The following is a 21,229-nucleotide window of genomic DNA, read 5'->3' as shown; positions in this document are numbered from 1 at the left end:
ATGATTATGTTTTTGTTTTGTTTTTTATAACAACTTTACAAAATGTGACTGTAACCATGAAGGGGAAGAGGAGAAAACATACCACCATCTTTCCTCTGAAGAGCTTGGGGATGGTTCCCTCAACACAAGTGCCTTTCATTTTGTTCTCCACATTGTCCAGGAGCTGGAAGACACACATGCATATAGTATGTCAATTATTCAGCATGTACAGACATACACATAATTCAAGTTATTATGAGAGAACTCACCACTCTGCACAGCTCCTGTACATCATGTTGCATGAAGCTATCTAGTGTTTCCCACCTATGAGAAAGGAACACAGCAAACTGTCATATGATAACTTCAGATCAGGAAAATTATATTCCTTATATATTATATAACTGCAACCATATTAAATACAAATAAAAATAATATGACAAATAGTGGCATCAGCAATGACAGCTGATATTAAAGCAGCAAACCAACCATCAGTACAGTATCATATATTTCATTATTTCCCTTTTTTTATACCAATTCCAGTTAACACCCTAAGAGCTCATTGAGACAACACCACCACAGAAAATCCTTCAGTTTTGTCCTAAATAGCTAATATGACATCTATGTCAAGAAATTCTGATTCAGTGTTAGCTGGCAAATCAAGCAATATGCACAGATCTTTCTGATGTTATTCAAACTGAGCAGGTATCTCACTTTCTCACCCCCATATTTGATGTTTTGAGCATTTAAATGCCAACAGGAAAATACAGGCGAAAAAATGACAAGTATGTCCATGATATAAAAACAGTAATTATTGGTTTAACCTCTCATTCTAGACTTGATTTTTGTCATGTTAAAACAAATAAGAGGTGAGTTGTCAATACAAAGAAGTCTATCTTACCCAAAGGACTTGGTGAGTTTCTTGGTGCCAACGGGTTTGTCGCTGTGTTGCAGCTCGTAGAAAACCCTCTGCAGTGCCAGGGGGACGCTCTTGGACGAGTCGTCACCCTCTGTGGGCATCATGTACACCGCCTGCAAAGAGAGGAGTCAAGAGTGAGTGATATTCATAGATTGAAAATGTAAATGTCTTCATAAGACAGTGAAAATTAATAACTTCAAACTTTCTTATTTTTATGACAAATTAAATCAACATTTTCAGAGCTGCTGTTGGAAAATGCTATTAAACAGGATTAACAGGAGTATGGTGAATTAAAGAGCCTCAGAGATGCCAAATGATAGTGGTAACAGTGCTACAAGAATCAGCAGCATCTGTAAAAAAAACATTACTAAACACAATACATACTCATACTTATTGGGAAAAACATGCAGCATGCAGAGTAGACTACACACTACACATGCAGGATGTGAATTTCAGTATTAATTTCAATAGTTTGCCTGCATTTGATGCGTACACTGTCCAAACTAATGTATCCAGCCAACAGGGAAAAATACACACCTCATACGAACAAAATCTCAACTCCGACACACATAAACACAAAGATGAAAGCATACCCGCCGTAGCTGGTTGGTGAAGAAGAGTGTCTGTAGCAGGCTATTCATGTAGCAGGTCGCTCCCTGGTTCTTTAGACCAACATAGCCTGTGTGTTTCTTAGAGTCCCAGCTGTTTATTGACATAAAGCTGATGTTAGGGTTATAATTCATAAAACTTAAATAGAGAAAATGCACCAGTGAAGAAAACCCAGCCCATAAAGAAAAGACCCCAGAGAAAATTAAAAGCTACATACGCCACTCCGTGTGGGGCATCTGCCTGGACGTAGACTTCAAAGGTGACTTTGTCATCATCAATGAAGCCTCTCTCTGGATCAGTCACATCCTAAAACACACCAGCACAAAAACAGTTAATATTATTAGGTGTGTATATTTTCGACTTCATCTATGACAAAGAACCAACACACAGAGGTCCAAATAGACAATGAGCAAATAGCATTATGCTGCACAAAAATAACAGCCCTGTCGGCACAGTCTTTTATCTACCCAATCAACAAATGAGAATTACATTTCGATAGCATCTCCTATGTGTGTCTACTCTACCAGCCTGTACTACAAAACAAAAAACCTTGTTTCATTGGTGGTTCTTGTCCCATCTGTAAAACTAAAAATGAATTTGCCATCAAGTTCTGTCAGTTCCTGCACTTACACTCCAGGACATGAAGTTGGAGAAACCCCAGTCATTCTCTTTGTGGAAGAACAGGTGACTGATCCTGCGGCTGAATGACTTCTCATCATCTTTGTAGTTAATGATCTTCAGCATGGCCTGTGCGTGGCAAGACCATGACCTGAAACACCAAGCACAGGATACAGGAATTTCTTAGTATTGTGAGACAGGACAGTTCAATGATTGCATTATTTTCTCATTAACTGTCAACTTAACAAAAAGCATAAAAGAATGCAAGGAATGACAAGATGACCAGGCTTTAATTGCTAATTTTACTTCCTTTCATCAAGAATATTTTTTGACAAAAAAGCCTGAGGTATTAAAAAGCACCTTTACACGAGTAAAAAAAATCAGTTCATCAAAGTGAGGACTCAAAAAACATCCATCCAGAAACCAGCATCTCTACAAACTTATGTAAATGATGAAATGAAATAAACTCCAAGCACAAAACAACTGACTGACACAAGTATTCAACCCACTTACTAAACTTAACCATGATAAGCCCAGCAAGGAATTTACATTATACAATGAACTGAGATCACCTGGGACAAGCTGTAACTAGTGGTGTGTTTATCTAAAATGTCTAACAAGTTTCAGTTTCGGGGCCAAAACTACATCATGAAGGCAACAGGCCAATCCAAATAAATACGTTTCAGAAATGTACCAATCAGGGGAAGGATGAAGAAAGGGTTTACTTTGTATACCTGAGATTACAATAATGCCAAGCACCAAAAATGAAAGATGCTGTCACAGCCATGGAGCTCTGAAGAGCAGGCCACCCTGCCTATCCAGTGTCTATGTGTTAAAGTGATAGTTTTGACGTGGGGTTGTATGTGGTACTTATCCATAGTCAGTGTATTATCTGAAGCAGTTTGGATCAGTGCACTCCCGTTTGGAAAAGCAGCCAGGAGCACCTGCACAACAGCTGAGCAATGTACACAACCGAAAAAAATGTTTAAGCCACTTAAAGAAATTGCTATCGGCCATCAGTTGAAGTGTACACTATATTTTGAACATTTTCACAGCCCTTTCCTTCGGCACATTTTTTGAACCACTGAACTACCTTATTCCTACACACAAGTGCACCATCGGCACACACTGTATTACAACGCATGTCAGCTGTTTGAGTCAGACAGAGCTAAACTTCACTTTCCTATAGATTTCAAAGATGGCGCATGTTTGTATTCAGTATTCATTCAGTATTCAGTCAAGCAGGGAACTCTGGATGGCTGGTGATGCAGACTGGGTGTGAGGCACTGGCATCCTCTGATTCAGAAAGAAGTGTCACTCATGGCAGCAGTGGCTGTCTGGGTCCATAGACATGGGCTTACAGTTCACACATCTGCAGCACTTGGTGGCTTGGGCTCCTTTTTGGACTCCAGCTTCCAAAGAATTTTTTCTTTCTCTGCCTCAGCCTTGCAGCCACACTTCAACCGATATTGGCTTTTTACTGTGGGCAGTTTTAGAAGTGGGTAAAAGACGTTTTTGTGGCCGGCGCCATCCACAGCAGCACATCGTTCAGTTCTTTGCTGGTGCTCCTGGCTGCCTCTCTAAATTGCAAGGGCACCAATCTGAAACTACTCGAGGTACTACACTGACACCGTATAAGTACCTCACACAACCCTATGTAAAAAGAATCCAAACTATGCCTTTAATGACACCAGTAAGGGGAGACACCAAGAAGCTTATGGCAACTTTGAAGGAGTTGCGAGGTTTCATGGCTACGACAACTGATGTACTGGTGCTTTACTAGTTGCATCTTTATGAAAAGAAAGACATTGCTGACAAAACCTTAATGTGACACTTGGGCTAGTCTTTGCCAAAACTGGAAGATGTTTTTTATGGTCTAATGAGACCAAAGTTGAGCTTTCTGCCAATTGTACTATGTGCTATGTTTGACATAATCCAAACATCGTACAGTAACAAAAATAGAGAAATCCTGAAGAAATAATTATGCAATAATTGGTTTTTAAGTCTGTATTTATTAATTGTAAATAATTCATTTAATGTATCAATTTGTAGAGATTGTTTTACATTGACATGAAAGAGTCTCTCAGTGTCAAGAATGCAGAACTATTAACTGTGACACAAAATTATAGAAGAGAAGTGTGCATGTGTGAGGAGGCAGCACCTTATATGGACAGCATTATGTTTTTGTTTCACTGGAGCCATTGTCCTGAACTCATTGTAAAGACTAACTTTCATACCCGAGGCATGTCTGCCCTGGTTTGAACATCAGCTTTGTGAAATCACAATGGAAACTGTTTATATACCAGGAAACACTATTTGAGTGTATGTGTACCCGGGCCATCAAAATTTTTCTGTGTTCAGTGCGGAAATCTATATAATGCCCACCGCATCCCCAACCCAACCAAAACACCTACGTGGAGTCTGACTCTGCGTTACACTGTAAGAAGAAGCCCACGCTCTTCTGGTGTGGTCGGTCAGGATAGAAGCGTGGCATCACCATAATCTTCCATGGAAGGTTCCGGACAAAGCAGGACGGGCTGAGCACCGACTCGCTCAGGCGGCTGAAGCGTTCTACCACAAACCGGAAGGTCGCCTCAGACCGCCAACTGGTGTCTGTAGAGAGATCAGGCAAGAGGGGAAAAATGGGCAGATGGTGAATAGAAAGATAGTAAACAAGTAACTCGATCACTAGATATCACTAGATATCAGTATTTTTACAACCTAATGTGGGACAAATAAATAACTCCACAGCCAATTAAATTGAGCCAGTCACAGGATTATGTTAAACCTGGACCATTACTTAGGACAATTACATTTACAGCACAGGCTCCTGAACAAGCAAAGGTGAATCTTGTTCGTTTATGCACATCATACTCACCATCCTCCATGTCCTCCTCTGTGTTGTTGTGTCCATCAGCCATGGCCACGTTACCATTGATCACTGGGTTGGCTGGGATTCTTGGAGGGTCGTCTGTGTCCCCAGCTATACAAAGAGACAAACTATATAACAAGACTGTACGGATCGCACGGTTCTAGCATAGATAGAAGGGTATAGACCTTTCTTCAATTTGAGGAAACCCTTAGAACTGCTCCTAATTTCTCCTAACTTCCTGACTTCAGCGGGCCAGAAATGTCAAAAAAATATCCCACCAAGATCGATAAAATATGGCATCAAATAAGGCACACACAAGATTTCCGCTCACTGGGCAACATTGACAATTTAAAAATATAAGTGGTGCCTACAACAGAAAATCTGCTAGATTTACTGTCTTACCAGTGTGGATCCATTTTAATTCTACAAAGTGTGAATATGCAAACCATTTCAACTCAAACTAACATTTTTAGAATACTTTTGCTAATAGAATTTCATCCTTTGGTTGTGTAAAGGAAGAAAATGAACTCAAAATCAAAAGTCTTATTTTGACAAGTTTCTTTGGATAAATGTACCCTTTAAAGAGCATGACTGACTGATCCTCCTGACAATGACCAAAATCATTTGAGGCATATAATAAAAACAGCATCAACCAAGACTTGACTTCTCTTTAATGTAATTCTGCAACTACTGTCCCATCTTTATCTCACTGGGAAAACCCTGCTGAGACAGCATGACAAGTCTTCTTTTCCAGTCTGTATGTCAGAGTGAGGGCAACACAGAGAGAATGTGTGTGTGCACATAACAAAGACCATGCAACATTACAGTAGGCTGGGTAATTATGGACACAATGCAGGATTAAGCTGCAAGTCATCGCTCAAACAAAAACACACGCGCACAGAGGACAACAATTACCCAAGCTGAATAATGAGACAGCTCGATGCATAGTCTCGTCTATCAAAACACACTGATGACAGAATCAGAGGAGCTTTGAGTACACTTCTAGGGGTGAGTGAAATCTGCCTGGATGCTGTGATGATGACAATGATGCTACAGAAACCAGACTTGAGAGTTACAACAGCACTGACATGAACACTCTGGCATGTCTCCAAATGTATTGCTGTGTCAGCCCATCTCTTACACTGGATTTCATGTTTATCTTGTTCCTTGTCTTCCGCTAAGCTTACATACGCAGTGGTGCCTCCAGGTAACGTTACTGACCGAGTCATCCAGGAGACTGACCTCGTTTCCCCAAGTGGATTACACCCGGCTAATGGGGTCTGTCAGTCAACTCCATGACAACTTCTCGTCCCGCCCACTGTGTTGGTCTATCCTGAAACCTCTGAGAAGCACGGACTTACACATCAGTCACAGAAATCTGCACATGCTGGAACTCCATATAAGACATGTATTAACATGATATTGATATTAATACATTTCCAAGAAGCATCACAGTAACTGATCTGACTGCCTTCTGTGGTTGCACTACAACAGTAACCATTAATAAAAAGGAAACACAGGTTTCCATTTGAGAAGGACCAAGAAAGTATTCTAATCTTTTTCCTAATCTTTTAAAATCCACAGCCTTAGACTGAAAACCGCAAATAAAAGTTTCAATCATCAAGAAAAATTTTTGTTCAATGAGAGAACAGAAAAAACAACTCCAGATGTGTTTTTAACTTACAGCAACAGGGTTGTAACAGTAGAGCTGATCGTTACAATGACTTGGCACTAAGAGGGTGAAATGCTGTTTGGTGCATCAGACCATACAAAGGTGTTTCTCTACCGTGTGAATGTTGACAGATGCAGTAAAAATGATAGACTCAAACAAAATAATCACTGAACGAAATTTTGACTTATAACGTATAAGCACGTTAACCATAGTACTTAATCTTGTCCTATTAATAAAAGAGGATTTTATGACAAAGGCATGTTTTGACAAATAGCATGTTTGTTTTTTGTTAAACTTCTACATTGCTGGAGAGCTATTACAGGCATAAACACTAGATTGATCATGTAGCGGCAACAGCCTGTCATCCTAGTAACAATGCAGTGGTAAAAGAGAAAATAACTGCGATATGCAGAGCAGGTGATGGATTAACCCCACTAACTGTATGGAGCCGAATACCATAGAGAAAATGTGCCATGTATTGCTATAAGCAGTACGAAAAAAAGTGAGGAGTTTATTGTGTCAACTTGTTTTCACTGTCCTTGTAAGGCTGCAGTGCACTGGGAGAGAACCCAAGAGGGATGAGCCTGCAACTCACGGGTGAGAAAGTCTGGGGAGTGCACCTGCTGCTAGTGAAACAAGTATTAAAATGAATGATGTTAAAAAAAAAATGTAACTGCAATCTGGAGTTGTTTCTACTTCATTATTTCTGTAATCGAATAAGATAAGCTACATATTGTGTGCTGCAGAATAACGAGCATCACTGCTTGTGAACACATAATAAAATCACTATGACTAAATGACGCAGTGATGCTGAGGGCTCCCACAAGCCTCGACTCAGTCCAAAGTTGACATTAGTAAAAACTCAATAAAAATATTGGTAGGACGGACGTTCTGTGAATTTGCGGTATCCAGGGGTGGCTCTGAGTCTAAATCGGACTAACAAAAACACAGATCATTAAAAATGGCGAGCTCCATGCCGTTTGGTCTTCCATACAATGAAGCAGCAAATCCCCGCGCTGCCTCTGTGCGGGCCTGGCTTACCGCAGCGGCGACTATCGTTACTTGCCAGCACTACCACAAGCTTCACATAAAACACTGTCAAACATAATGAACATATAAACTAACATACAACTACGCCAGAGTATAATTTACATTCGGTGTATTAAAATGTCTAAATCGGTACTCCAATCGCTAAACGTGTTATACCAGTCAATTTAGCAAATCAGGATTGACGCATCTACGTTAGCGTTAGCTATCTAGCCATCTAGCAAACACTAGCTTCAGATTCATCTGCAGGCCGTTATTAGCTAACATTAGCTAGAACCACCGAACAAATAACAATTAATGCTAGAGAAAACTAGCACCCAGAGGAAGTACATTACACCGTAAGACGGCCTTTAGAGACAAGTGAAAACATCTAGATAACGTGAGGCAAATATTCAAGGCCTAACATTCGAGCAATAGCCAAACAGAACGTTGCAAAATATAAGCCACCATTTTGGAACGCCACACACCCCCTCGGTGAGCATTAGCTCATCAGCTAACTAGCATGCTAGCCAGCAAATGAACGTAATGAAGTAGGCCTCGGAGCTAATTGGCTAGCTTACAATTAGCTATCCAGCTAGCGACGTTCATTGCGTTTCAACAGCTTAAGGAACAAATAAGGTAATAAAAGAGATACCCGGCAATGTACTTGCTAAACGTTTTAACAACTAAAACTAACCAGTCAATTTTACTTACTTCGCCTGTAAAGGGGCAAACTTGCAAATTTACCCCGTAGTTAACCGATATCGTTACTTTACAGGCCCACATATAATGTACAAGCCATCAGACATGATGCTAACATATATTCTGGAGAGGCTGGCGCAACGTTACCATGTTGAACGGTTATTAACGGACTATTTTCAAACGTTAACAGTAATATGGCTAGCTAATCGACTGTAACTTAATTCACGAAATAGTCAACTTTGATGAGGAACGCCGTTGTCGATAAATCCAAAATTCAACCCAAAACCCAAGTCAAAGTAGCAAGATTAATTTACCTAGCGATGGATCCATGTTAATTGCAGGTCTAACAACTACACTGTTTACAAACATTTAGGTTAACAACAATCAGTGGGCCTGCAGTCCCGTGGCTGCATGTGGATTCTAAACGGCGATGGTTTGCAAAACTGCATTTGATAACTTGTTACAGAAGAGAGTGTTATCAGAACCTGAACGGAGTATTTTTATAAAACAGTGGCCGATCCGAATGAATGATTTGTGTGGCTAATCTCTAGCAGTTAGGATGAACAGATTATTTTGGTTTCTCTACTTGCAGTGGCATATGGCAAAAATACAGAGAGAAATAGGTACAAGCTCCATTCGCTTATAACGCAAAATGAGGTCAGCTCCACACAAGTATGCTGCAACGGACGCACAATCAGCAAAAATGCAGCCGGCTATCCTAGCTAGCTTCGGGCCTTCGTGTTTACTGTTAAATGGAGCTCAACTTACACAAATAAACCTTCGAGGGTATCTCCTGCAGCTGTTAAGTGGTAACATAAAATAATGAAAAGTGCCCGTCCGCCTTTCTTGGGACGATTACTTACCTTCCATCTCCATGTCCTCTGGTTCGCTGAGCTGCTGCTCGCCGGCTTTCTGTTGCTGCTGCTGCTGCGTGTGGTGATGGTGGTGGTTCATGTTGGCAGCTGTTGTTGTGGTTGTGATGCGCTGTTCCCTGCTATCTCTGATACCCTCGACCTTGTCCAGGGTCGGCTCGGTGGGGAACCGGGTTCTGGACTGTTGGTGAGGTGCGGTAGGATGCGGAGGTGGGGCGGACAGGTCGAGCCTCGGCGGCCGGGCCTGCTCTGTTGCGACCTCGGCCTTGTCCGCTGTCAGCGCCGGGGAGTGAGGGGGGGAGGTCGGCGGGGGAGCGGGTAGAGAAACGCGGACGTATTTGCTCGCTATTCGCCCAATCTCGGCGCCTTTGGTGGGTGCGAGTTGCTGGCTGACGGCGGGGGGTGGGATGGATGGACCGGGGCTCCGAAGAGGGGGGCCCGCTGAAATTAGCTAATTCAATCCGGCTTTACCCCGGGAAATGTGGGGCAATAAGACAACTCACAGCACGACCTGCAGCTTGACGAACAAATACCCTGTTTATAGCTAGCGTTAAGCTACCTGACACTAGGCAGCCAACGGGTGATATAGGTACAACAACAATGAAAACAAAGGCTCATTTGCAATAGACACTCAACAACTTTCCCTGCGATATCCCCAGTCCGTGTGCTCCTCCGATTGTCCCTCGTCTGGGGGAGAGCGGAGGAAAAAGCTATCCATTCAAACCAGTTTCCAATACGGAATAGCACTAATGTTAATTTGGAAGTTCGCGGAGACGAGAGTTGCCACGGCCCGACATGAACCAATTTCCCCAAACTGCCCCTAAAACGATACACGACAAAACGCGGCACCTCGTTGCATTTCTAGCTAACCCCTTGTTTCTTGTGAGGAATGTGCCCGGTCATACAACGTTAGTCTGAGCTGTGTGGTTCTCAACCCGCTCCTCCCGTGGTTTGTGATGTGTTGAGTCTGAGGTAAATCTCAAAATGGCGGTCGCGCTCTTCTCTGAAATGTCACATCCGCATGGAGATCCAAACACTGGCCCATCCCCGGCCAGGTTCACATTCATGTTAAATGATAGGGATCAGGCGTGTGCATATGATACAGGGTGGAATAGAATATAAGTAATCACAACAATTATTACACGAATGAAAACTATAGGAATGGATTACAGGGCTGGGCATACTGATGACTATATGTTGAACTGGGGCCTCAATCAGTGATTTGACAATAAACGGTAAAAATCATTGCCTGAACGTGGAAACAAACTTAAGGGTAGAAATAAGTAATTAAGTTTACCCAACTGATTTCATTTGTAACACCTTATACTTTTTATTCAGTAAACAGCAAAAATGCTATGCCTTTTTAACTGAGTAGTACTGAACAAGTGTAGTTATGCCTATTTTGTATCCAAAATATGAGCACATATGCGTTATATGAGTAATATAGGCTATAGCCTACTATGTGCAGCATATATCACCCATTAAATAAAATGATAAAAACACAGTGTGGCTCATCCATTAAGGGGCATGGGCCTTTTTAGAAGTGTGCTGCTTGTCACTGTAGGATCTTACGTTTTTAAGTAAAACATGAATTCAGTAGCATCTATTATAGTTATTAATCCTAATGTATTTTACTTACTCAATACTTTTACTTGTATATGGTTGCTCATTTATTTACAAATGTATCTGATTTATATTATTTTAGTTAATATAAGCGTGATGCAGTCTGTTTCTGTGGTGCCACTCAAGTTAGTCTGTGTTTACTCAAAAGTCTTCAGGGACCTTCTTGGTGTTTCTCCCAAAGACCCTCTATTACTACAAAATACTGCATCATTCACGGATAATTTAAAGTAGGATTTTAGTCGGAAAGTAGGAGGAAATTCCTGAATTATCTAGCCTGCAACCTTTTTCCTATATTAACGCTTTCACATATTTCGCCGTGGGACACGTGTAATTAAAAATGACATAAATCGTCATTTCCATTGTATAGGACAACCGACGTCCAATCATGAATAATGCCTTTATCAAGTGTCCATTATGTTGCCAGCACATAGCTAGTCCATATCTGCAGTGCTGAAATCAGACCGCCCGTGGCTGACACAGACAAGTCTTCAGATTTTGAGTATATGGCACCATCCGGTGGATAAAAGAAGTACTACACCCAAACGTGGCGTTAGATACCGTCGCAGTTGGGCTTTCTTATTATGACTGGCTTGCTCACTCCCGTTTATTTAATTTAACTTTAACTTTAATTTAACTTTATGTTATAGTTATTGTTCATTATCAAAACCATTTTAATTTATCATGTCAAAAACTCAACTACGTATCTATATATAGATATATATTTTATATGCGGTATGTTATATATTGTGTATATGTTTTGTGTGTCACTGAAGATAATAATAATATTACACTTTATAAAATTTGTGATGCACAAAACATAAAATTATTTAATATTATATTATATTATATTATATTATATTATATTATATTATATTATATTATATTATATTATATTATATTATTAGCAGTTTTCATGAAAAATGAAAACTCTCATGCAAGCTTTGTTGTGGGTAATTTTCACGGAGGTTCTTTTGTGTCAATGCTGTGACGGACGTACCGGAGACCCAATTGAATGATGAGCAAAGACCTCAAGCCCACCCTGCAGTGCTCATATGGCCAATTGTCGCTGACATCTGGAGTGATGGGCGGGATAAAGCGCATAACATGGTTGTTTGCGTTGTATATATACCGACGTCGGCAACTAGGAAAAACAGTTAGCTAAGCTCATCTTCACAGATGGCAGTAATAGGCCATAAGGCTGTACTATAGTGCGAAATAGTAAAAACGTTATTAGTATTAATGACTTTGATCACGTAAGTCTTTATACAGTCTCCATTTATTCATTTTTATAAGGATTAAAAGCGCATTTCCTTCGAGTTTTGGTGCGTTAAATGGAGGAGAAGAAGGAAGACGGAGACTCGGAGATACAGGAACACGGACCCGAGCACTGGTTCTCAAAATGGGAGCGGCAGTGTTTGGCCGAAGCGGAGCAGAGGGAGCCGAGCGAGGAAGAGGCCGACAACGACCAGGATAAACTGTGGCATCTTTTCCAGAACTCCGCCACTGCTGTGGCACAGTTATACAAAGGTTCAAACCAGCGCTTTCCGATTGCTTGTCCGTCTAGCGGTATCTACATTACCATCAAGCCTTTGGCTTGTTGGGTAGCAACCAGTCTATTTACCGAGCGTTACTGTGAACTAACGTTAGCGTCAGTACTAGTAGATTGCTAACTAGCTCATTAGCTAACTGGCTAGCCAGTACTGGGTAACGTTTACAGCTGATTTTGCAATACTAAATTTAGCTAGCTTATGCTAGCCAGTGACAAAAACAGTTATGAACTCGAATCTGGCATCATACACCCGTTTCGATGGTTAATCAATAACAGTTTGATTGACTGACATAATTAAAGTATCTTAAGTTGGCATACATATCTTTGACAATAAGGTACCCTGTTGACACCAAGTTAGACAGCAGTGAATAGCTAACGTAACGTTAGCCAGGCTAGTTACAAAATGGCGATGGTAACAACAATCGTAGCTACGCGACATTCCCAGATGACAGTCTCCTGTATACTGTCAGTGTTACCGTCTGTTACACCAGACGCGATATGCTGTTGGAATGACCTATGAAGAAAAAAAAGTTAGGAGCACATTAAGTGTTCACTTGCTTTTAAACGCCCTGTTCGCTGCTGAGTGAGCAGTTTGTTCAGCAACGCGTAGCTAGCGTTATAATCACAAAATGGCGAGGATAATATTGGTTCGATGTGGAAATATTGGTTTGTCTACAATTTGCTTTGGCTGTTGTGTTCGCAGACATAATAAGTTGCTGTCCAAACTGATGGAGCTCATCTTATTGAGCCTATCTATGTTTGGCATGTATGTTTGACATGTCTTTGCAACTTTACTGCTGAGAAGGCAGTTAAGTTGGTGTGTCGGTGCTTTCTTGCTAAACAAGCTGCTGCCAAGCTAGCCGTCTAACGTTAGCGTTAGCTTACAGTTATTTTTATGCAAAACCCTGTCCCTGCAATTGTAGATGCAAGACAAAATGGCGAATGAAAATGATCTTCACCTCAACCCCATAATCACCAGGCTGTCGTGCTTCTCTCAGATGTTTTGTTGTTCTTTGGTCACATTAATATTCATATCACAAATGGACTTGCTTTTGAATTATAGCCGCATGTCACATGTAAAAACCAACCATATTTTCCCTTTCCTCCCACAGACAGAGTATGCCATCAGCAGGGCCTGTCATTGTGGGTGCCATTTCAGAATGCTGCTACAGCAGTTACCAACCTCTACAAAGGTAACTAACCACATCTCTCTTCTCTCATCCTTGTGCTCTTGAGCAGGATTTATTGATTTGCCGACTACATCTACTGTTTTTTGTTTTAGTTTTTCTTCATTCCATCAATATGGACCCTGGCTGATTATCACTAGACTTGTAAAGGTAGACATGTTTTTATTGACAGGCCCATCCATCAAGTGGTAAACGACCTGGTCGTTATCACTCTTATCAGCTCCATATTGATCAGTCTGCCACAGGACTTGTAGGTTTTTGTATGTAAGTGAAAGACATGTTCGTTTTGGAAACTCGATTAAACAATGTCAAGAACTCACCAGTGAAACAGAGGTGTTTTTGAGATAATTAGAACAAAATTGGACTGGATTCAACTTGACTTAATTTGAAGTATCTTGCAAAAAAAACAACAACCCAGAAATAAATACACAATATACCTTAAAATCCATGATATTAGATTTCTTAAGTTTTTGGTCTTGAACCAACATATTGGTACTAATTATATGTGTATGTACACATATGCTTCACTTTGGAATATACATTTATGATTATGATGATTATTATTTCTATATCGTCTTTCACCAATACAGAGAGTGTCGAGGCCCATCAGAGAAGCTTTGATCGGGGCATCCAAATAGGCCACCAACGCCGTAATAAGGTGGGTCTTGTTCTTCCACTACCTTTTGTGAGGCACCTCAGTTCTGTTGTATCTGGAGAAATTGTACCTGCTTAATCATATTTGTTTGACAGTTAGCAACCAGACTATGTTAGTTTTACAGAACAGGTATTTTTTAATAAAACAAAATTAAACCATTGCTAACTGATGGATCTCTCTTGCATTGGATTGCAGGATATGTTGGCCTGGGTGAAGAAACGCCGGAGAACCATCCGTAGGGAGGATCTTATCAGCTTTCTGTGCGGCAAAGCTCCACCACACAGAAGTAGCAGGGCCAACCCCCGGCTGGCCATGGTGGCCCCCAGTCGGGCTAATTCACCAGCTGAGACAGGCTCATCTGTGGAAGCAGACCTCCAGCCCTTCAGGGAGGCCATAGCACTGCATGGTAAGAAAAGCTGAGCGCAAGCCTGGCTCACAGTTTGCACACCAGTGGATATTAGACATTTACTAAAAACCTTGATTTACAACGCAGGAGGCATCTACATTGTTGGATAGAAAATAAGTTGTATTTCTAGTCTTGTTGTCCAAGCACTAAACTGCAATATGCTGGTTTGTGAGTGTATATGAGCGAGTGCACTTATCCTCTAGTCATCACACTCTGCCACATGTGGCTCAGATAAGAGTATGTTGGGTGTGTAAGTATTGGCCAATGGTGAGGAAAGGCCTCACGTTGTTGGCCCTTCCTGTGTGTTATTTGTTTGCGAGAGCAAATGTCTTGCTAAAACGACTGCCAAGTCGTTTTTAAACATGTAGATGCATCTATTTCTACGTGTGTATTCAGTTGCATTGCAGTAGGTTGGTATTTCTGGTGTACATCTCTGGTTTGTTGTCTGGTCCAAATTAATATTCAGTACTTTATCTAAAGGTCTTCACATTTTAAAGAGGCCTTTTTAGGGTGTTGCTGAGGTTAGGGTGAGTGATGTTAGGCATTTGGTGGTTTAGGTTTCAGATACATAAGTTCAGTCTGTGTCAGGAGGTTTCAGTATGTCTCCTTTCTCAGTTATCACATATCTTTTGCATTTCACTAGTGCTGTTTGTGTGTGCGTATGTATTGGGACCAACAAAATAATTTTGATCTGCTCGTTAAATCATTATTTAAACATAGCATTTCATATTTCTATGAACTGTATCCTTGACTCTCATTGACAATTAGGTTCCAGATTTTTTTCCCAGTGTGGTAATGCATACAAACTTTGTTTCTGACAAATCAGTGGCACAAATCAGTTGTGTATTTTCCTATCTGGTGTTTACCACTGTGGTCTTTACCACTGTGGTAAAGACCAGTGTAACATCTTTTGGATTAAGAATTAGTTAGCTGCTTCATGAATGCAGTACATACTTGACCACAAGTAGACAGCTCTTTCATTCTTAAAGGTGTGGGGTAGAAATGGTTTCTTAATTGTGTGACTTGAAGTTGCACCTGTCACTTCCCATGTTAAGTCACAGGCTCTGCGGCCATACATGTTTTTATTGAAATGGGAGTCATTTTTTCCTCAAGTTTTAGTACTAAGTGATGACTTGTGTGTTTGTGAGATGGCTGCCTCAAATGCTGTTTTGAGGCAAATGTCCTAACAATGCCGTTCTGTAGAAGCTTGAACCTTGTGACCCTTGTTCTTGTCTGAAATCCAAAATGAATAACAGCCTGAGCAAGTGACTTGAACAAAAGATGAAGTCTTGTCAAGGAGCTGCTTACTTGCTGTGAGCTTACCCAGTCACATTTTGAGAGAGAGAGAGAGAGAGAGAGAGAGAGAAGAGAGAGAGAGAGAGAGAGAGAGAGAGAGAGAGAGAGAGAGAGAGAGAGAGAGAGAGAGAGAGAGAGAGGAGAGAGAGAGAGAGAGAGAGAGAGAGAGAGAGAGAGAGAGAGAGGAGAGAGAGAGAGAGAGAGAGAGAGAGAGAGAGAGAGAGAGAGAGAGAGAGAGAGATACAATTTACATCTGAAAATGAGATCAATACTTACAAGCTTTGATCACTGATTTCATACAAACACACCATGTTATCATGCTGGAGGGTAAATGCCACTTTGATCAGACAGTTGCCATTTGGTGTCACAAATATGAGTATTGGTTTGATGCATCCATGATGTGCTTGCTCAGTTGTAATTCACTGTTGCTTGACTCAAAAGACCCCACAGACATGCATACGGATATGACACATGACATGTCTATGCATCAACCCTGTAAATGTTGAATGTGTAGCCTCCTTGGAAAAACATTTGACAGGACGCTGTGGTAACTTGAAATTTTTAAAAGGGTAATGGGTAACTTACCCCATTAAAAAGGTAGTAAGTAATGGAGATGCATGGTTGTATAGCAGTAAATTGATAACTTTTTCTTTTACCAGATAATTTTTTAAAAACTCAGATCATCATGTTCTTTGTCTTTTCTTCTCCATCCTGTTTCCTTCTCCTTCCACCAGGTCTAAGTGGAGCCATGGCAAGTATCAGTGTGCGCTCCGGTGCTCCAGGTTCTCCCACACATGTGAGTGGCAGCAGCAGTAACGGAGGCGGTGCTGGTGGAGGTGGTTCTTCTGGCTCAGGGCCAGTGTGCCGCAGCAGGCGTAATGGGCTTCAAGACGTCGACCTGAACACTTTCATCTCAGAGGAGATGGCACTGCATCTGGACTCTACAGGCTCTGCCTCTGCTGGAGGGGGAGGAACCAGGAAACGAAACTCCACCCAGTGTAGTGATGTCATCACAGACTCACCCACGCACAAACGCAACAGGATGATCTGATCTGCTGTTTGCCTGTGTGTATTAGGGGGTGGGGGGGCCTTCAAAGCCAAGGCTAGGCGAGGGGGATGGATGGGCTTATGGGGGACAGATGCGCAGATGGACAGACGTTTTGGATGCCTGGCTGTGCAAAAGAACCCGGGCTGAAAATGAAAACAGTGACTGAAGGTTCTTAGTTCAGTCTAATCAGATGTTGGATGAATTCTTTTCCTTGTCTCCTTTCCTGACACTATTACTACAAATCATTGCTCTGCAATCAGAACACTTTGTGTGAGTGTGTTATTGAGTGTAAGAGAGACTGGGAGGTCTGGACGACATCACACACTTCTCAGACATCGCTGCCCTGGAAAGGAGACAACGAAGGAACCAACTCATTCTGGGATGCAGACAGTTCTCAAAGGGGTGAAAATGCACTGTGCTGCTTTACAAGTAAAAAGCCACTTGATCCTTGACACATTTGTGCCCTTCCCTCCCTTAACCTCACTCATCCTCACCCACCACCTTAATAAGGAAGTGAGGGCCATGATCAAATCGTCTCACTCAGTGAATCGAGTTGCTCGCCAAATGTTGGACCCAGCTCTGTCAGAGACTCACCTCTGCGTCAAACAACCCACCTGTTCTTTCTGTTACTTTATCATTGCAGCTCTTAGTTAACCATGCCTGTCTGTCAGTGGTGGAGCTAAATTGCCCAGTAGGAGTACATCTGTGGCATCATCCTGCCTCATCTGTCGCTTGTAACCACTTGCATTTCTCTGGTTACTAGACTGACGGCATGTAACTACCAATAGCAGGCTATTGATGTGGACATTTAAACCATATTCTCTGCTTCAACAGTGGCTTGATTTAGTTCAGCCAATCACCCTTTTTTGTTTTTAAACCACCAGTGTTAAAGTATTTGGTTTGTTGCCACTGTTTGCAGCAGTGATAGCCAAGTTAATTTAGCATTTTCTCCACCTTGTTTTTTTTTTTGTTTTTTTTTTGTTTTTTTTTGGTTCAGGATAATGTAAAGGAACATTTTTTTTGTTGTATACAGCTTCTCAGACAGCCCATTTGCTGACTGTGACGCCCTCTTCCCCCTTTACCCTATACTTATTACAAAAGCAGCTGCTGTTTTATGTGATTGTGTGATTATTCTGATGAGTTGCAATAAGGATTTTTGCACTTAGCTTTCACTTCCAACTCATGCAAACAAATCGGCTCTTCCATTGTATCCCAGTTGTAGCCTTGTCTAGCCCTAAACAGACCCCTTGTGGTCAGTCCACACATTACTTACCTGTTGGTGCTTAGAAATAGTTAACACTTAATATGACTAGAAAAGGAGCTCTCGCGCACATCTCTAGTTCCAAAAACTCTTCAGATTTGATCAAGTTGCGGAGCGTTTCTGTGTGTGGGCTCAACTTGTATTCAACGACTCGGAGTCCTTCCCTGTCTAACAAATAATTTAACTTATTGGCGATAATTGGTGCTGTAAAGAAAGCATACATCACAGAAATGTTTTTAGAAAGGTAGTGTTTCCCTACAGACCAACCAAACATGCCAACCAGTGCACACAAGTCACTGGATGATGAGGCTACAGTGTTGGATTGTTGTTGGCGAAACTGTCTACTTTTGTATAAGGGGTGCGTGCATTAATAAGACCTGAATGGGTTTTTTTTTTTTTTTTTTTTTTTTTTTCCCTTTTTTTTTTCCCCTTTTTTTTTTGTTTTTTTTTTTTACTTGGTACAGGATGATACAACTCGGGGCTTGTTTCATTCTTGAAATGGTTGTTGCCTTCCATCCTTCTGTGGGGAAGTAGAGTAGGAGACACTGATATCACATGAGTCAGAAATGTGGGTATATTTAGCAATTTGTAAAGTAATATAAACTGGTACTGTACTGATTTATGTCTCATTTTAGGGTATTAATGAAAGATTATTGGAGTTAAATCTAAACTTGTTTGTGAGCATAGTACACTCAGTTGTTGGAATATGCTTTCTTTTAGCATAGGAAGCTAACAAAAGTGTAAATGATTAATAAAATGTTGTCTAGTTATGAAACCAATTATGGATATTTCCCCTGATACCCTGCCGTAGTAGTGATATAGTAAGTTGTCAGTGAGCTGACTGGGATATAAAACTCAACTTTCTGCCTGTAAATACCCACTGTAGCTGACTTGTGAGATGCCAATGTTTTCTTCTCTTTTTCCCCAATTTTTGTTGAGCTGTTCACTCCCCTTCACCTCTATAACCTGGAAAGTAGGTTTTCTTTAGTTGTATAAAGCATGCCAGTTTTTAACTTCTGTTACATTTTGGTCACAGATTTCTTTTTTTTTTTTTTTTTTTTTTTTTTTTCACATATAGGTTGGCTTTTATATTCATACATGATCGCTGGCTAGTCAGTGAAAGAAAAGAACCAGGCTGAGATTTGCTGATTCTGGCAAAATGAGCTCTGCGTTTTAAAAGTTGCATAGGAGTGAAGAAACTGAATGGGACTGAAAATGTAAACTCCATATTGGGAAAGTGAGATTTCATTCATCTACAGAGGGCCTCTGATTGCTGTGAAGGAAGGGCGACAAGTAATCAATCCATGTTGAGGCCGTTCGGCTCTTGGTTTAAAAAAAAAAAAAAAAAAATGTATCTTTTGCAAAAAAAAAGGCAAACTGTCGGGTAGCTTCAGCTATCACAAGTTTAGTGACTAATGTAACATAGGAAGGATCCATGTTTCTTGAATAGGAGATTTGCCCTAAACGTTGCATTTGGAGTCCATTGAGTTTTAGTCTCTGGGACTCAACCCTGTAGAGTCCTCATGGCAGAATACAGTGTTTGGGGCACCAACAAGAGGACTGGATATGGAGTGAATCCTGAAGACTGACTTGACTGCCGCACGCTCTTCATTAAATCAGAGGAATGCATTTTGAATATTTTAGTTTTCTTTCCAGACACTTTTCTTGCTGTTATGTGTCTGACACTCCACATTGGCATTAGTAGCATTGCTGACTGAAACCAAATTGTGCGTTTAGCCACAAGTTAGTAGTTCCAACCTCCCAGTGTTTCTGTTGCATGACAACATGTCAGTTTAAAGGGAAGGTGAGAAGTGTCTGCTGACAGGAAAAATATACTAAAATTCAGACTATCAAATGGGAGTTTTTCCAAAGGCTCGACTAAAGAGTTGGCTACGAGCAAGGTGGTGCTGTCTTTCAAGCCCACTGTTCAACTTGCAGCGTTGACCCCCACTGTTTAGCCTGGTTATAATAGAGGGGGCACTTTGTGTTTTTCTTTTCTTCCTCTGAGCCAGTCACAGGCCTTCATCCACATTGTTTCAATAGGCTGACTCATGCCACGTGTCTTTGGAGCCAACACTATTATTAGCTGTTTCTTGATACTTATTTGTTTAAAAAGTAATAAATGGCTAATCTATATACTTAACATTTAATTGTTGGTATGATATATGTGGTTCACATTGTAAAAGAAATAAAATCATTGAGTTGCAATTGGATGGACTATGTTTCATTAAAAAAGAAAAATATTATGAGTTCTGTTTTATTTGGTTGCTTTTAAAAATTGGATTGGCTTAAAATTTTATCCATATGGGTTCCCTGTTAACAAGCCATACAGACATTTCATTTGACAACTTGAACGTTTGGAAATGAATTAGGGTAAGTCCCATTTTCTAGAGTGATCAGTTGACAATTTTTGTATTTCAAGTAAATGAACAAAAACTTTTCAGAGTAAAAGAAGCTTGGGTTTTCTTTTTGACACCTTGCTATGTTTGCACATTTTTTAATCTCAATTTGCACCACAGGTTTCCTCCATAGACTGCACTGACCCTGCATATTTTTGACATGCAAATCATTTTCAGTTTTAGTGTATATGATTCAATTGTTTGTTTGAAGGTGTAGAGACTGAAAAACATTTCACAAGACATAATGAAGAAGCAAGAAAAATGAGGAAATGATTGTTTTGTATGGTATTAAGAAAAACCTTTAGTGTTTTAAGAAACAGAAATGTGCCAATCGCATCATTTGCTCTTGTACAGACCGTTGACATAGTTGATATTTACAGGTGAGTGAAATCAAATACCTGAGTCATGTATTTGAAATAATGTGGAGCTGTCAATGACAGGTTTGGGATTGTTTTTGTTTTCCCTATCAGCCTCAAAGAACATAGGTGTGGTGACTTAATTTCTGGGCTGAGCTATTTAAGGTCAACAGAAATTACCTG

At 40.7% G+C, this 21,229-nt stretch overlaps 2 protein-coding genes across 5 annotated transcripts in view; one reads left to right on the top strand and one right to left on the bottom strand.

Annotated features, from left to right (window-relative positions):
* usp7 (ubiquitin specific peptidase 7 (herpes virus-associated)) overlaps window positions 1-9,713 on the bottom strand; it is a 27,560-nt gene extending 17,847 nt beyond the window's left edge. For 2 of the 4 annotated variants that reach the window (XM_056400724.1, XM_056400725.1), the window contains exons 1-9: window positions 9,258-9,490; window positions 5,001-5,105; window positions 4,537-4,735; window positions 2,135-2,273; window positions 1,722-1,810; window positions 1,489-1,597; window positions 878-1,008; window positions 249-303; window positions 83-163 (exon numbers count right to left, since the gene is read on the bottom strand). In XM_056400724.1, the coding sequence (XP_056256699.1) occupies window positions 83-163; window positions 249-303; window positions 878-1,008; window positions 1,489-1,597; window positions 1,722-1,810; window positions 2,135-2,273; window positions 4,537-4,735; window positions 5,001-5,105; window positions 9,258-9,348 (999 nt within the window). In that variant the 5' untranslated portion in view covers window positions 9,349-9,490. Of the gene's footprint in view, window positions 1-82; window positions 164-248; window positions 304-877; window positions 1,009-1,488; window positions 1,598-1,721; window positions 1,811-2,134; window positions 2,274-4,536; window positions 4,736-5,000; window positions 5,106-8,406; window positions 8,426-9,257 lie in introns of those variants that run through there. The other 2 variants (XM_056400727.1, XM_056400726.1) reach the window with 2 other exon arrangements.
* A 2,287-nt stretch (window positions 9,714-12,000) lies between these two features.
* hapstr1a (HUWE1 associated protein modifying stress responses a) lies at window positions 12,001-20,537 on the top strand. The gene is made up of 5 exons (XM_056401200.1): window positions 12,001-12,416; window positions 13,551-13,631; window positions 14,216-14,283; window positions 14,476-14,686; window positions 16,717-20,537. Exons 1-5 carry the CDS (start codon window positions 12,221-12,223, stop codon window positions 17,031-17,033), a joined length of 873 nt encoding a protein of 290 aa, XP_056257175.1. The 5' UTR covers window positions 12,001-12,220; the 3' UTR covers window positions 17,034-20,537.
* Window positions 20,538-21,229: the final 692 nt, after the last annotated feature.

The sequence above is a fragment of the Seriola aureovittata genome, chromosome 17 (genome assembly GCF_021018895.1).
Source record: "Seriola aureovittata isolate HTS-2021-v1 ecotype China chromosome 17, ASM2101889v1, whole genome shotgun sequence".
Lineage (NCBI taxonomy): Eukaryota > Metazoa > Chordata > Actinopteri > Carangiformes > Carangidae > Seriola > Seriola aureovittata.
The sequence above is the reverse complement of the archived record's forward strand: the minus strand, read 5'-3'. Positions and strand labels throughout refer to the sequence as shown.